A 14,849-nucleotide genomic window follows, 5' to 3' on the forward strand; every position below is an offset into this window, starting at 1 on the left:
CGGTTCGTTTGCGTTGCGCAAGAAGGTGCGGAAACCCTTATAATAATATATTTATATATGTAAGTACACTAGCGTTAAATATTCTTATTATTATTATTATTATAAGCAGATGTCACGCGGGTAGGGTGTGTGTGTGTGTGTGTGTAAAGGTATACCGTGTTGCGGTTTAGGTGTATTTTTTTTTATTATTATATTGAATGAATATTAAAAAAATATGGCGCGCGCGCATGACGTAGGTACGGATCTTTTTTTACGGATTTTGTGTTGGCGGAGACACATAACGGCATAATAGGAAGAAATAATTTTAGAGATAAAAAAACTTATATACACAATTATTTAAATATAGGCAACGAGTGACACACGAGTGATCGTCACACGGTTAAAAAAAAAAAACAAATTAACGCTAAATTGTACAATTTTATCAACCGGCGTTGTCCATACAATATTATTATCATTATTATATTATTATATTAAAACAAATTATTATATTATTATAATTTATGCAAATAATCGAAAACCGGTTTATGTGTGTTTGCGTGTGACCCGTTAGCGTGTACGTTATTCAAGCGACAGAGTCGACCGGTAAAAAAACAGTGTTGTTTTACAGAAGTAAATTAGTCATTTGTATGTACCTAGGTACTGCAACTATAACTTGGAAGTATGTATAATATAATAATATACACATATAAATATATAATAATATATTTTACGGACGGCCGATTGTTTTTTCCTAATATACAGCTTTCCTGTATATAATTATCAATAATATACTATGTCGTCAAGGGGACCTTTATAAATATTTTTTTAATTAATTTAATACAATATTCGTTCGTTAAAGATATTTAATTGAATAGTAGATTTTTTTCTTTATTATCGTAGCGTTCCCGGTATTATAATATTCTAATATGGTACCTACATAGATGTGTTGTGTGTGTGTATGTGTATACGGTAGTTACTAGTTGTAAAAAAGTATCAAGCCGTAAAGCTGTCATGGACGAGTAATAAAAAACATGGTTGCGCTATATTTACGGCCCCGGTGGTGATGTTTTGGTCATCAGGTGAGACCCTCCCCCGCATTTTCGCCAGCCCTCCCCTCTTGACCACCCCGAATTTATCGCAAATTTCCACCCCCGTGAGTAAGTATTATATTGTAATGTTGTGTGTACAGCTGCATTTTTTTTTTTTTTGTATGGATTTTCAACGCACACTGCATTGGCCGGGCACGCGAAAAAAGCGGCCACCGTTTTAATAATAATATATATTAATAATAATAATAATAATTGGCGTCGGCCAAGAAGACATTTTTTTTTTTTTTTGCGGATTTTTGAAAACCGGCCAAAACCATAATTTTACGAACAAAAAATAAATAAAAAAATAATATCCGCTAAGTACAAATTAAGTAAGTCTTATTGCCGCAATGTCCGTTTCGCCGCATCGTGTGTATTTATAAAAATGAAATTTGAGAAAATTAAAAATATTCAAACAACGAGATTGTATCAAAAACCGCAACACGAAACACAACATATTTATTACAATTCATTGTTATAACGGGCCGATAAATAATAGTAGACGCATTATATAAGCATAGTAAGTACACAATAATGTTTGTATTTTTCTTGACTTGGCTTGGCGGTTCTTTGTAATTTTTTTTCTTTCTTTTTTACCACCGTCTTGTGATTTCGGTAGCCCGGCGGCCTCCGTTCGTGGGGCACATTACATATTCTTGACCCGCATATTGTGCTCTCCGTTCTCACCGCGACAGCTGACCTACCCGTCCAATAAAAACGTGTAGTTTACGACGGCCGCCGCCGTTTGTTCTTTTATAACTCATGCACGCATACAAACACACACACGCACCAAGACAACACTCTTTGCACCACAGGTACACACCCCACATGCGTTACACATTATATTATTATTATTATACACGGGCAAGGGTGGATCGAGTCGGCCGCGATCGCTGCGCAAGGAAGGTTTATAATATACATTTTTTTTTTACCCCACACGGACGCCGAACGGATTTACCGTCCGACCTAAGAAATTTAAGTATATTCGGCGGGTTATGTACTCTATTTTGCACCGCAATTCGTTTCTTTTCTTTAATTAATAAACATACAAATATAAAAAAAACATTACCTGTTGGTGGATAAGGTGTGGAGGTAACTGGATCGTGGCCGCTCACGTAGCTCCGCAGCGGGTACGAGGTATCGTGGCCGAAAGAACCGGAACTGTCCACGGCCGACGAGGCCATCCGCGGGTTCCTGTCCTCGCCCGGACTCAAGTACGACGAGACGGACTGCGGGGTGTCCACGCCGGGACCGCCGCTGCCGCCACCGCCGCCGCCGCCGGCCGAAGAGTGCCTGGAAGCGGCGGCTGCGGCTGCCGCGGCGGCAGAAGCAGAAGACGACGACGACGTGGTGTATGGCGAGTAATTGCACCACGATTGCGACGAGAACTGATCGGCGGCCGGGCCGGCGGAACTGCTGCACGGCGTTATGGCGCCGCCGCTTCCGCCGCCGTTGGTATACTTATTGCCGCAATAGTCGGTGGCGGCGGGCGACCAGAACGGCAAGCCGGTCGGCGGTTTCCGGCCGTCGGGCATGACGCCTCGGTGGTTTTCGGCGGCCAGGTTGTAGTAGGTGGGCGCGGCGGCCGCGTGATGATGGTGATTGCTGCCCGCGCCCGGGTACTGGTCGAACGCGCAACCGGCCGCGGCCGCGGCGACCGCGTGATCCACGGGCGAGTACGCGTTCCACTGGTGATGCGAGTGCCGTATGACACCCGCGGCGGCCGCCGAGTCCATGCACTCGTAGCCACCCGAAGAAGGTGGAGGCGCGTGCAATAGTCGCTTGGCCGGTATGTGAAGCGGCGTCGGCGGCGGTGGCGTGCCGGCTACCGACGAAGACGACGCCGTGGTGATCGGGGTGGACGAAGGCGACGTCTTGATGATGCGAGCCTCACCTCCTCCGGATAAGGGTTGCTGCTGTTGTTGCTGTTGCTGCTGTTGGTGTTGAGACACCGGCGGTGGCACCGGTGGTGGTGGTGGCGGCGGCGGCGGGCTCTCCTCGTAAAGGCCGCCGTTCATCATTGTCCACCAGCTCAGCCCGGGTCCGGCTGTCGGGGTCGGGCAACCTGCTCCGGTGGTAACATCGTGTTCACCGCCACCGTACAGCGTACCGACGGCAGCGTCCCCGAGGTCGCCGATGATGATAATTGTTGTAGATTCGACGATGCACCAGGTGATTCAACGACGACGATGGGCACGGGACGTCAAGGCAAAACGAAAGCGGCGGCAACAAACAAAACAAGTCCAGATCAGTTTAGAGTATAACGAAAACATATATTGTATGAATTAAAAAATTTAACTACTAATAATTAAAAAAAAAAAAAATAACGACTACACAATAAATTGATAAAATCGCACAAACGTCGTCGCGCAGAAATTCATAAAAAAAAAAATTACAAATCCAACATCCTTTGGTGGGTAAATAAAATTGTTTTTTTTTTTTTTTTACCGACTTAAAAAAAAAACCCGCGCGTGATACAACCGCTATATGTTTTTTTCGACTGCAGACGACGGTGCAGGTCCGAAGTTTCGTACGCACGGTGCACGAGAGCGGACTGCGCGAGTAGTGACGGTCGACACGATGACGGGTGACCCGCGGCCGACGGCTCACAAACGGGCCGACGCGAGCGCGTTGTTGTTGTTATGCCTTGCGTATACGTGTGTACGACGCCGGCCGCCCGTTGTCTCACTCTCCCTCCTGCCGGCCGGTGTCTCTCTGTCGCTGTCTCGCCGCCGCGCTGCCCGAAACGGCGCGCCGCCCGACGGACAGGCCGGCAACTAAGCCAACGCCGCTGCCGCCGCCGCCGCCATCACACTCAGTAGCGCTGCTCTACGGCTACCGTATTTTTTACCATTTCTCTCTGCTCTTCCTTTTTTTTTTTTTCGTTCCCCGCCCCTCCGCTGCACGGATCAAAGGCGCTCCTTTCGACGGTTCCGGTAACGGCGGCGGCGGACGGCAACCATCAAGGCTACGGCGAGTACAATGGCGACAACGGCGCGTGCCTCGACCGTTTCTATTCTATTGTTTGGGCCATACTATACGTTATCCAGCTACCGTTACTGATACAACACTTCTCCGAGCTGACGCATAAAAACCATCTATATCTATCTATAAAATTAAGCTTTCCCGTTGTGCAGTAGTATTTACAGGAGGTGATCTGTCCCAAGAGCTTCTTTGAAAAAATATATTTTATAAATCATTTATATTTATTCAAATAAATACAAACATATTAATCTAGAAAAAACTCTAAGCAACTTGTGGTTGTATATCTTTATAAGTAAAGAAATAAATATTTAAACTCTTTATTATAAAAATTATTTGTATGGTTAAGGGTTTAAATATTAATTTCTTTACTATACAAACATATTCTTGTTGACATATAGAAGTTTTGGACAAAATGTCACATGAACAAAAAATAAAACAAAATTTTATTCTAATATCCGATAAATTAAAACAAATAAAAGTATAGCAATATGAAGTTCGATAAATTTCATTAACCCAAAAAGTCATTTTTTCCTGTCGACAAGCAAACAAGCAAACATAATATTGAATAAATCTATTTTGTTGAAACAACAAACAATATACCTAACCAGCGTTATGCATTTACATCTCTTTTTGGTCCGACCATAAGGGCAAGAAAGGAACCAAGAGGTAATTATTTTGTTGTAATCCTCCACTCCAAGAAAATTGTAAAAACGCCACTGATGTCTGGATACTCATTTACTCCTGTATAATATTCAAATCGAAATTTCTGAAAACACGTTATTCCAGTGACAACCGGTTGCGATAACGCAGCGGACCGTTTTATATAGAATGATATATCTAAATATACTAGATAATGTACCGAAGTCGTTTATTAGGTCTTCCAATTATAACGTTTAGAGATTTAAATTTTTAGATTACAAAATGTCCGACGAGATAAATCCGACCGGGCAGACTATTACAGTTTCACTCGACCTCAGATTACACGTCTACATATTATATTGGATCTAATGTGTATCGTACCTAATTACATTGTACACTCTCTGATAAATCTTGTGTGATTTTTATGTGATTCTTTATCAGCTACGCGCAACGGAAAATATCGTTAGAACGCGAGATCTATAGAGGTTATCGCTCATTCGGGTGCAAAAAAAAAAAAAATGAGGAAAAAAAAACAGAAGAGACATTGTCACGGTGTTTATTGGGTGCCATAATTTAAGTACGGATACGGCAAAATGTCTGGTAGTCCTATTCTGTATAGAAAATAAGAAAAAGGCGTTGGTTTTTATTATATTATTTGTGCACCGCCACCAGCGCCTCGAATGCGTTTGTATACCGAGAAGCGTGTGCAGAGCTCACAAGGTGTGTCCCATTTATAATATACCTGCATGGGAAATAGGCATTACAAGACCATTTTTCTTATTTTCCCCCGTTTGCCGACCCACCCCTGTCGAACAAAAGAAGTGTTGACTCGAATTTGTTGGCCGTACAAAGTGCCGTGTCGTCCCGGATAGGTTCCGGCCTCTCTCCTATATGGTAATAATAATAATAATATATAGACCGGTGTCGCGAAATTTATAAGAAAGAAGAAAAAAAAAACAACACAAACACACGACACAAAACGGTTGTACAAACCGTGCAACGACAAATTTCCTTTGAGCTCTCGCATTGTCCTCGTGACGTTGCAAAAAAGAAAGAAAAGAGGGTACAAAAAAAAAAAAAAACTACAACAACAGTACTTATATTATTATATATGTGTACGAGGGTTGAGATATATTATATGGCGTGTGTGTGTGTGTGTCTGACGAGACGGAAAATTTCGCATTATACACCATATTACAATGTATAATACAACATTATACCGTACCTATATAATATACAACCAGACATGTGCCCTGGGCGTTAAAGGTCCAGCATTGAAGGGGGAGGGAGAGGAGAGAGGGCAACAGAGAAAAATCAAGAGCTAGTATGTACACAATAAATTTTTATAGTTGGAATTACTAAATGTACATAGTTGGCCGAACTAAATGTACAGTTGCTTTTACTACAAATTCTGATTGGTCCAACTATTTATTTTTATTTAGTCATTTTCAAACTAGAAATTTACTATATGTTAATTTTTAGTTTATTGTTTTTTTTTCTATGAGCAACGCGATTAAGATCGTCGGCGGCGGTATAGTTACAATGGTATAGGGAATTATATATTTATTTTTTTCAAAATCTTGTATTTCCAAGTAACGAGTATAAGAATGTGTTTTTATTCATATACCTGCCTGCGTATATATATATATATTTTTTTTTTTAATAATTAAGATGTCGGCTTAGCACCTGCCAGCTGCGCTGCCCTTTGCGCGCCGCACCATCGCTGTGACAAACGCACTGAAAAACGTCACCGCTAGCAATGTAATACACCTACATATTATATACTTATATTATACAGATCTTAATCAGAATATAGCGATGGAGAAGAAAGAGGAGGAGGAGCGGCCATCTTTTTCGGTGTGTGTGCGCGCATGTGTTTTTTCGACTGGTCCACCGCCGCGGGAGGTCCGACCGCCCTCCTGTCATTCTTCCGCCAGCGCATATTTATGTTGTATGTATTATATGTTAAATGATGATCAAGTATAGTGTACATACGTACATAATATAGATAACTCATTTTTATCTTGTATACAATTTATATTATACGTCACGATACTATGTTATTATATTATGTCGCGATAGCGTTTTCGGACTTATAATTATAGTTGTAATTTAAGCGTTCGTTTTCAGGGCGACGACATTTATGTGATTTAAAAAGAAAAAAAATCGTACCTACAGCTGTAACTCTCGATTATTAGGTACATAATATAATTGTAAATTTGGTCTAAAACAGCACACCATCGTGATATTAACCAATAATTGGCCAACTATAGAGTTTGAGTTTTCCGCACTGGATTAGAGGACGTTAAATCAAAATATGTTTGATAAAATATGCCAACACGGAAAAAAATACATAGTCGGTCCAACTATACTTACAGTTAATATAATATAATAATTAATTATATACCTAATAGTTAATAATATAATTATAATCAATATATTGATAATTATGTTAATTTATATAATTATTATGGTTAATAGGGACACAATATAAATTTCTAGTTGGAATACCTAAATAAATAGTTGGACCAACTAAATGTTTAGTCTAAGCAACTACACATTTAGTTGGACCAACTATGTATTTTTTTCTGAGTATATTTTATCAAAAAACGTTTTATTTCTGGCCAATTTGATTCAATACCACTGTGGTCCTTTTGGACTCAAAAGTATACAGCGTTATATTGTTACCTATACATTATTATTTTATTTTTTGATCGTCGATAATTACCTTGGACGCTGGCCAGAGTGATTGCAGGCAAGAAACAGTGCAACCTGTAAAACAAAATAGACAAATTAAAACTAGGAAAATCATTACTTTTTTATTACATTATATATCTCGTTAACCGTGTCCTACTGATTAACATGTGTACACGTGATTTGTGTAAATATGCCGCATCTTCTTAATGGACAAACATAATGTCTTGTGTTACACGTGGTGTGTACAACATATAGTATTAGATATGGTGCATAAATTTTAAGGTAACGACGCTCGAGGCTCATCTATATACACAGAGTGTCGTTGAGGGAAAATATAAAATTACAAATGCAAGATGTCGACCAAAAATGGAGCACAGTCCCCTATTGCTGCCTAACAGAGTGTAACAATGTTATTTTTTTGGCTATACTCGACTTGGCACAAAAATAAGGGGTCTCGTCAATCCAATTATACTATACAAAGGAGGGTGAAAATACTCGCGGTGCTCGAGTTACATGGGGAGCCGTCAAATGCCTTTAGTTCCCATTGGGGGTATAAACAATTATTATCAAGGGGTAGCACAGTTTCCCCGCAATGTCAGCTCAAACAAATTGGCCTAAAACAAAAACTTGCCGTTGAATTTATTACATACATGATTAAATGGAGCGAACCTAAGAAAATTGACAAGCTCACTACAGGTCTTAAAACAACAGACGGACCGTTAAATTGTCGTTTGGGTAGAAAAAAATCTGAGAAAATGACAAGATAATGAAATAGAGTAGATTTATCATCTCGGGAACGTCTTATGAGACGATGTCTTCATTTTGTATTGCTCCCTCCTTGTTTTTAGAATAGTTTACTGTTTATAAATTATATATACTTGGTGTGAATTGGATCATTTGACAAAGTGCAATTTTTTTTTTACATAGCACTGCGCTCTGTGATAATGTTGTCATAGTATAATAATTATATATTAAGAAGGTGTTTAAAAATGTCCATAAAAACGCACAGTAATTGCATTTTAATAACAACCGTATTAGTATAATAATTGCTTTTATGTAAGTCTTTCACTGTTTTTTTTTTCATACTCCGACAAGTCAAAAACGACTTTATAAAAACAGTAATAAAATAAATGTATACATGTATTTTAATTTTTTTTATTATTATTTGAGTGGACTTAACACGTTTGTATATTATGTGCCGTAGTAAAATAGCGTTCATTATATTATGTCTTAATAACGCGCTCATAAACGAAACGATAAATCACACAGTAGTGGAAAAAAAAAATAACAAATTGATTTATATATCATTATATTATATACCTATATATACATGTATAGTAATATGAACGAACCGCGAATTTCATTGAATATATTGTTTTGCAGTAAATAGGTATATCAATCACCAATAACTGTAGCCTAATAACAATAACCTATAGCTCTATACAATTATTATGAAATAACGAGTCTTGAAATTGTAACGCCGGCTTGAGTGCATACTAAAATTATTTAATACTAACTAAAAAGCCTATTAGTGTTTTTATTTTTTTATAGGTATCTCACAATCAGAGTTGGGCACATGTATTAATGAAGTTTAAAACCGGTTCATTATATGTTTGTACTGCCTGTGACCATAAAAGCTATATAATATATGGCCTAAATATGTTATAACGATGCCCTTGACTTATATGTTAATTACTGATTAAGTAACGTTACACAAAAATGATAACTTTTATCATTATTTGAATGATAATAATTTAACTGTTATGGGTAATGGTGCAGTCACGACATTAATGATTAAAATGGTCAAAAAATACATGTGTTGTCAATATTTAGATCTAAAAATGATTTATACATTTTTTACAGTAGTATATTTATATCAAATTTTCAAAAAATCGTTTTAATTGAATACATTATTATTAGATCAATTTAACGATTTTAATAAAATTGAATGTTAATACTGATACCAATTTTAAGCCAAATGAGTATATTATGATATATTTATAAAGCATTGAACAACACATACATTGTATAATATATAATATGTATGGATGTATGTATAATTATATTTAGTAGAAGTACATTTCTCTGTTTTATATATACATCCCTATGGACTTTGTGCAGAAGGTTTTTTTGGGTTTTGGCCAGACATCACGATTGTTATATTGTGACTGCGCTCGGTCGAGCTGCAATATAATATATTTATTATAGACGGTAAAGTAGCATGCAATATATTTATGTGTATGACCGTCGACTTTGCGATGACAGACTTGTACAGAAATACTCGTTTACCATGGCGACGGATACGTTTAGTATTGTGTTCATCATCGCATATCTAGGCACTCGACTTATGTGCTACTTCGATACCGAATGACCCCGAGCTAGTGTCGACTACCCTGTGTAATATCAAATGTGTTACACTTAAGTAATGTGCCCGGCCGGTGGGCGCTCAAAAGTCTCGAAATACATTTCCGGTGCGTGTCGCGGGACTTATATATTATTGTATTTCAAAATTTATGACTTAGCGGGCGTTCCGAAACTTCCGTAAATATAATATGTCTGTACGGAAAAATATAAAAATATATATTATATTTAAATATAATACCGCCTGTCGTCGGCTGTTTGACAGCCAAGAAAATACCCTGTGGTGGAGGGGACGGGACAGGGGAGATATTGGGTGTCGCAAACACGTGTCGGCCCGTCGTTTCTGCTAAGACACTTTACATTATTATTATACACAATTATCATAATATACATAGAACGCTGGTTTCCCATGTGGCTGAAACATGGCCGTTTGTACACACAGCGTTTGTTTAGACCGGCATTACATATTATATTATATTATGATACGAGTGTCAAAATAATTATTTTCAAAGTACACATATTTTAAGTGTCTTTTTTTCGGACTAGAATTGTGTGGAAATTTATAGGCTGAAATATGATAATTGGTTGCAGCTTAACTCACAGGCCGGCGCAGGGAGGGTTACAACTGTCCCAGACAAACCGTGCACTCTTCCCGGGGAAACGCCCAACCAGCTGCGGTTGTTATAATAAATAATTTCAACAAAATATACTAGATTAAAATTTACTAGAAACTTGTTTAATACAGTTTTATGTATTTTCCAACAGTTTTCTTTGTTTGGCGTATTCCTATTCTTAAATAAGCGATTTATACATGTTATATAATTGTAAAATATATTTATGTCGATTACTATTTAACAGAATAATAATATGACTAACTTATATTTTCAATAATTTATTTTTATTTGATTAAAAACGTTACCTATTTTGAATGAGTACATTTTTTTAAAAACACTATGGATAGTTAAAATAAGGCGAAAAAAAACTTCCTCGGAATAAAGGATTACTATTATGATAAAAATTGATTTTTTTCTTAAGGTATTTATTTTATGTATAAAAAAATTTTGGTTTATCCAAAGGAGTGTCCTTGAGGTTTTTTGTACACTATTTTTTAGTGTCTACAATTCGAGCTATTTGTCTATGTGATTTATAAGCATGTGTTTTAATTTTTACCTAAAAAATAAAGAATTAAATATTAACATTTAAAAACGTTAAAGTATTATAAGTATCATACATTATTTGGTATGTAAATTCAATTATTATTTTTATTTTAGATACTTCATGTGCACCTATAGAATTAAATAGTTATTTATGTGGTGTTATAATAGTAATATCGGTACAAGAAGAGGAATAGATTTTAATATAAAATACATTAAAATTCTAATTTGAAAACAAATTTTTTTCATTTTATTCCAAAGACGTCATCAAATTATACTGCTTTAAGTCTATATTATATTCTATAAAATAAAAAAACACCCTATATAATATATTGTTAGACCGAGGATTGTCACAGCGTTGGCCATGACTGGATTTTTTTGTTTTAAGATTTTTATCGAATATATTATAATATTATTATACGGGTTTACATTATACGCCTTAGCTGATAATTTATGTTTCGCACGTTTTTTCTACTTAAATTGTATTTATGTGTCATGTGTGTCTGGAGCGCGTCACGAGGGCAAGATTTTTTTTTCTGTGCAAGACAAACGGTGACCGTTTGTTTGAAACACTTCAAAAAGTCACTCCTCTTTTTTTTTAGGACGTGGCTCGATAATCTAAAGGCCAATAAGATAATATACACAAAATGACAAAAAAACCGACCGCCGGCTTAGGAGAATACACCCCAGTCCGACAGCTAGCGATACTAATTAATAATTATGAATACCAGATGTTCTGTATAATTATCATATTTTAGTAATTATGGGAAAATTATATATATATATATATATATATATATATATATATATATAAGTAATATATGTATGAAAAGCAATAAACTCGCGTTTGGTGGACACTCTTTGTTCATATTTTTGGGGCTCAAGATAATTAGTAATAAAAAAACATATATTCAACGGTTGTCGGCATTGTGACTGACCAATTAATCTTATGCAGTTGCATTTATACTTGAACAGTCTAATATGCTTATATGCATCAATACGACTGATGCAATGTTTAAATTTGATTCAATAAGAATGAGAAAAACGTTGGTATAGTTGGCAAGTGTATAATGTTGAAGTGACGGGCGCGTTGCACAGCTGTACATTAAAATTATTAGGGTAATTGTAAGCGAATCGGGCACTGATGTAATATTATTTAAATAAATTAGGTGAAAATATTTAACTTTACTGTGAGATGTACAATTTTTAACTTTACAACATGTAATTTAATGCAAAATTAAATAGAACACAAAAATTAATAAGTTTCGTGTAAAACGACTAATACTTTCTGTATCTGCCTCAATTATTGGTTTTTTCCTATACCCGACCCTATTGTTCTACACTTAAGACACTATTAGGTATATTATGTGTATTAAATACACGTTAATGGTATATTATCGCACTGACCTGTTGGAAAAATAACCTGATTGAATTTGGGAGTCCACGATTAGGCGTTTACATTGGCTTCGTGCAGAAATCGGGTGCGGACGATCTTCGCGGTCGTCTCTTCTTCGCCCTTAGGCCTTTTCGATGCGGTCGCTTTTGTCTCAGCAGCTCTTTCGTCTTCTAAGATTTAGCCGTATCTAAAACACAAGCATGCGGACATTTTCAAATTAAATTGCATGTACACACACACAAACACTGTTTAACGTGCCGTATATTATAATAGGGTTGAAACGTCAAGAGAGGGAGGGAGAGAGAGAGTTTAATTTCCTGATAAAGTCGCGGGGTCGAAAATCAAGAATACATACATTATATTATATATTATTCCACTGCGGCTTCGCGTCCCACCCCAATAAATTTTATCGCCCCAGACGCTTTATATAATATCATATTATACACACAGACATTTTCTCATCTTCGTTCTATATATAATATATAAGCATGCACACGTACAGCGTTCAAATATTATATCCTATGCGTGCATACACCCCGACACAAGTATAATATATAACATCCGAGGGTATAGTTTTATATTGTACTTACATACCTACATAATATAAGAACGGCAGCACACCACTTAAATCTTAGACAAGTTTCTCGAGCGGCAAAAAATGAGTTTTTTCAATTAATCATATCATATTTTCTTATGTATCTCTATATACATAATATATTATATTTTATATATTTTAAGTGTGCATATCGGATTCCGTACGACGGGTAAGGTCGAAATTAATAAACCCCCAATACTGTCATTTGAAGCCGGTTATCGCTCACTCTCATAGATAGATACAGTGAGAAGATAGATATATATATATATATATATTGGTTACCCTCCCCTCGTCGACGATAGACCCTACACTGTGTATACGATATCTAGGGTACTATTTGCGTGTGATGGTGATATTATATATATCTGGAAAATATCAAGTCAAACGGGTATAACGTTGTAGGATAATCCGCGCATCGTGTGCGGTCCGTACTGTGGTCTGATCATCGACGAACCAGCATCCCAAGTCCCAATTACCTTGTTAAGCTGTACAAAATTTAACATTGTATATATATATATATTTTATAATATGGTCTGATGTCTGCAATTTCCACCAAACCCTACGCATAATATCAAGTATTATATATATGTATTCTAGACCAGTTATTAAACTACAATGTATACACCGCCAAAAACTAAATAATTATATTTCCCTGCTCTGACCTTAGCTCAAAAATAACCGGAGGGGGGTAGCTCGTCTCGTTTATTTTTGGTTAACAGATGTGCCTGTATTTGTATTCGTCTATTTCGTGTGGGAGACGATAAGTACATAATAGTATGTATGTTAGCATTGACGAAAAAAATCTGTATATATGTATTATGTCAGAAACGGAACAGCGGGTCTGGTTAAGTCTAAATATTTTATGTTCTGGGAGGTCGCGACGATTGATTGAGGAATATATGAGCGTTATAGAATATATATGTGCATCCTGTAGATGTATAATATTATCACGAATGTGTTTCTGAAAACTGTAATGAGTTCAAGGTGGTCGTCGCCGTTGTTGATGGAATCTAACCGAAGAAAATGCACGTTGACGTTGATGTGTGTAAAATAAAATACTGATAAATTTTCTAGTCGTCTGTTCGACGGCTATGGGTTTTGTGTGTGTACATATAGATAACGCTCGCATAAACACTGCCAATGGCATCGCGTATGAGCCGAAGCTGCCATTTTAGAAATTTTATTGTGTATATTTTGTACATAGGTTGTGTTTTCTAAGCGAATACAATACAGTGTTAAAATAGTAAAATTATTTTTTTCCCAAAGCCCACAGCTGAGACACTTATTAAGTCTAAGCTCTTTTAAATCTACAAAAAAACATCACGTATAATTATAAATACATCAATATCATCGTTTAAATAACTCAAGAAAAAAAAATCAAGATAAATAATGCTGTCTAAAATGTGTTAATATTTTACAATGGTTTTTTGACGGGAAACTAAAATATGTTTAAAAATAATTAAATTGTACAAAATATTTTATCATATAATATTATTTAAAATATACCTAACTATATAAAACAAAAACTATGGTAGGTACTAGCATTATCTGTTATAAAATATACACAACACGGTTGTTCCTACGGCCTAAAACATCCTATATACAAGCTTTTGTATACAGCTGTATACTTAACCGGAATGACTTATGGGACAAATTATTATTATTAAACGTGTATAATACTATATGCGCAAAAACATAAACTACCGATTTTTTAATATTTGTTTTCTCGGAATTGCTCGCAAAATTCGCTTGCAGTATTTTTTGTACTGGATGGACAGGACATCAGAAAGCGCACAATTATAATAATAGGTATATACATATTAGGTACATATTATATTATGTTATGTTATGATAATAAAACACACTTTATTGTTGTATAGTGTTCATTATGTAAATTCCAACGACGACGTGTATAGTCTCATGTAATAGTTGTACGTTAGTGTACATATAATAAT

The 14,849-nt window shown here is 36.3% G+C and overlaps 1 protein-coding gene across 1 annotated transcript in view; it reads right to left on the minus strand.

Annotated features, from left to right (window-relative positions):
* The window catches only part of LOC126840936 (homeobox protein abdominal-B-like), a 52,298-nt gene that overhangs the window by 1,120 nt on the left and 36,329 nt on the right, over window positions 1-14,849 (minus strand). Inside the window, exons 2-4 of the mRNA XM_050576965.1 lie at window positions 12,311-12,486; window positions 7,420-7,463; window positions 2,137-3,132 (exon numbers count right to left, since the gene is read on the minus strand). Of these exons, the coding sequence (XP_050432922.1) occupies window positions 2,137-3,088 (952 nt within the window). The 5' untranslated portion in view covers window positions 3,089-3,132; window positions 7,420-7,463; window positions 12,311-12,486. The remainder of the gene's footprint in view (window positions 1-2,136; window positions 3,133-7,419; window positions 7,464-12,310; window positions 12,487-14,849) is intronic.

Source organism: Adelges cooleyi, unplaced genomic scaffold (assembly GCF_023614345.1).
Source record: "Adelges cooleyi isolate 19-005CV unplaced genomic scaffold, UGA_ACOO_1.1 ACOO_flye_CR_arks_rails_tigmint_CR_PRNA_376, whole genome shotgun sequence".
NCBI lineage: Eukaryota > Metazoa > Arthropoda > Insecta > Hemiptera > Adelgidae > Adelges > Adelges cooleyi.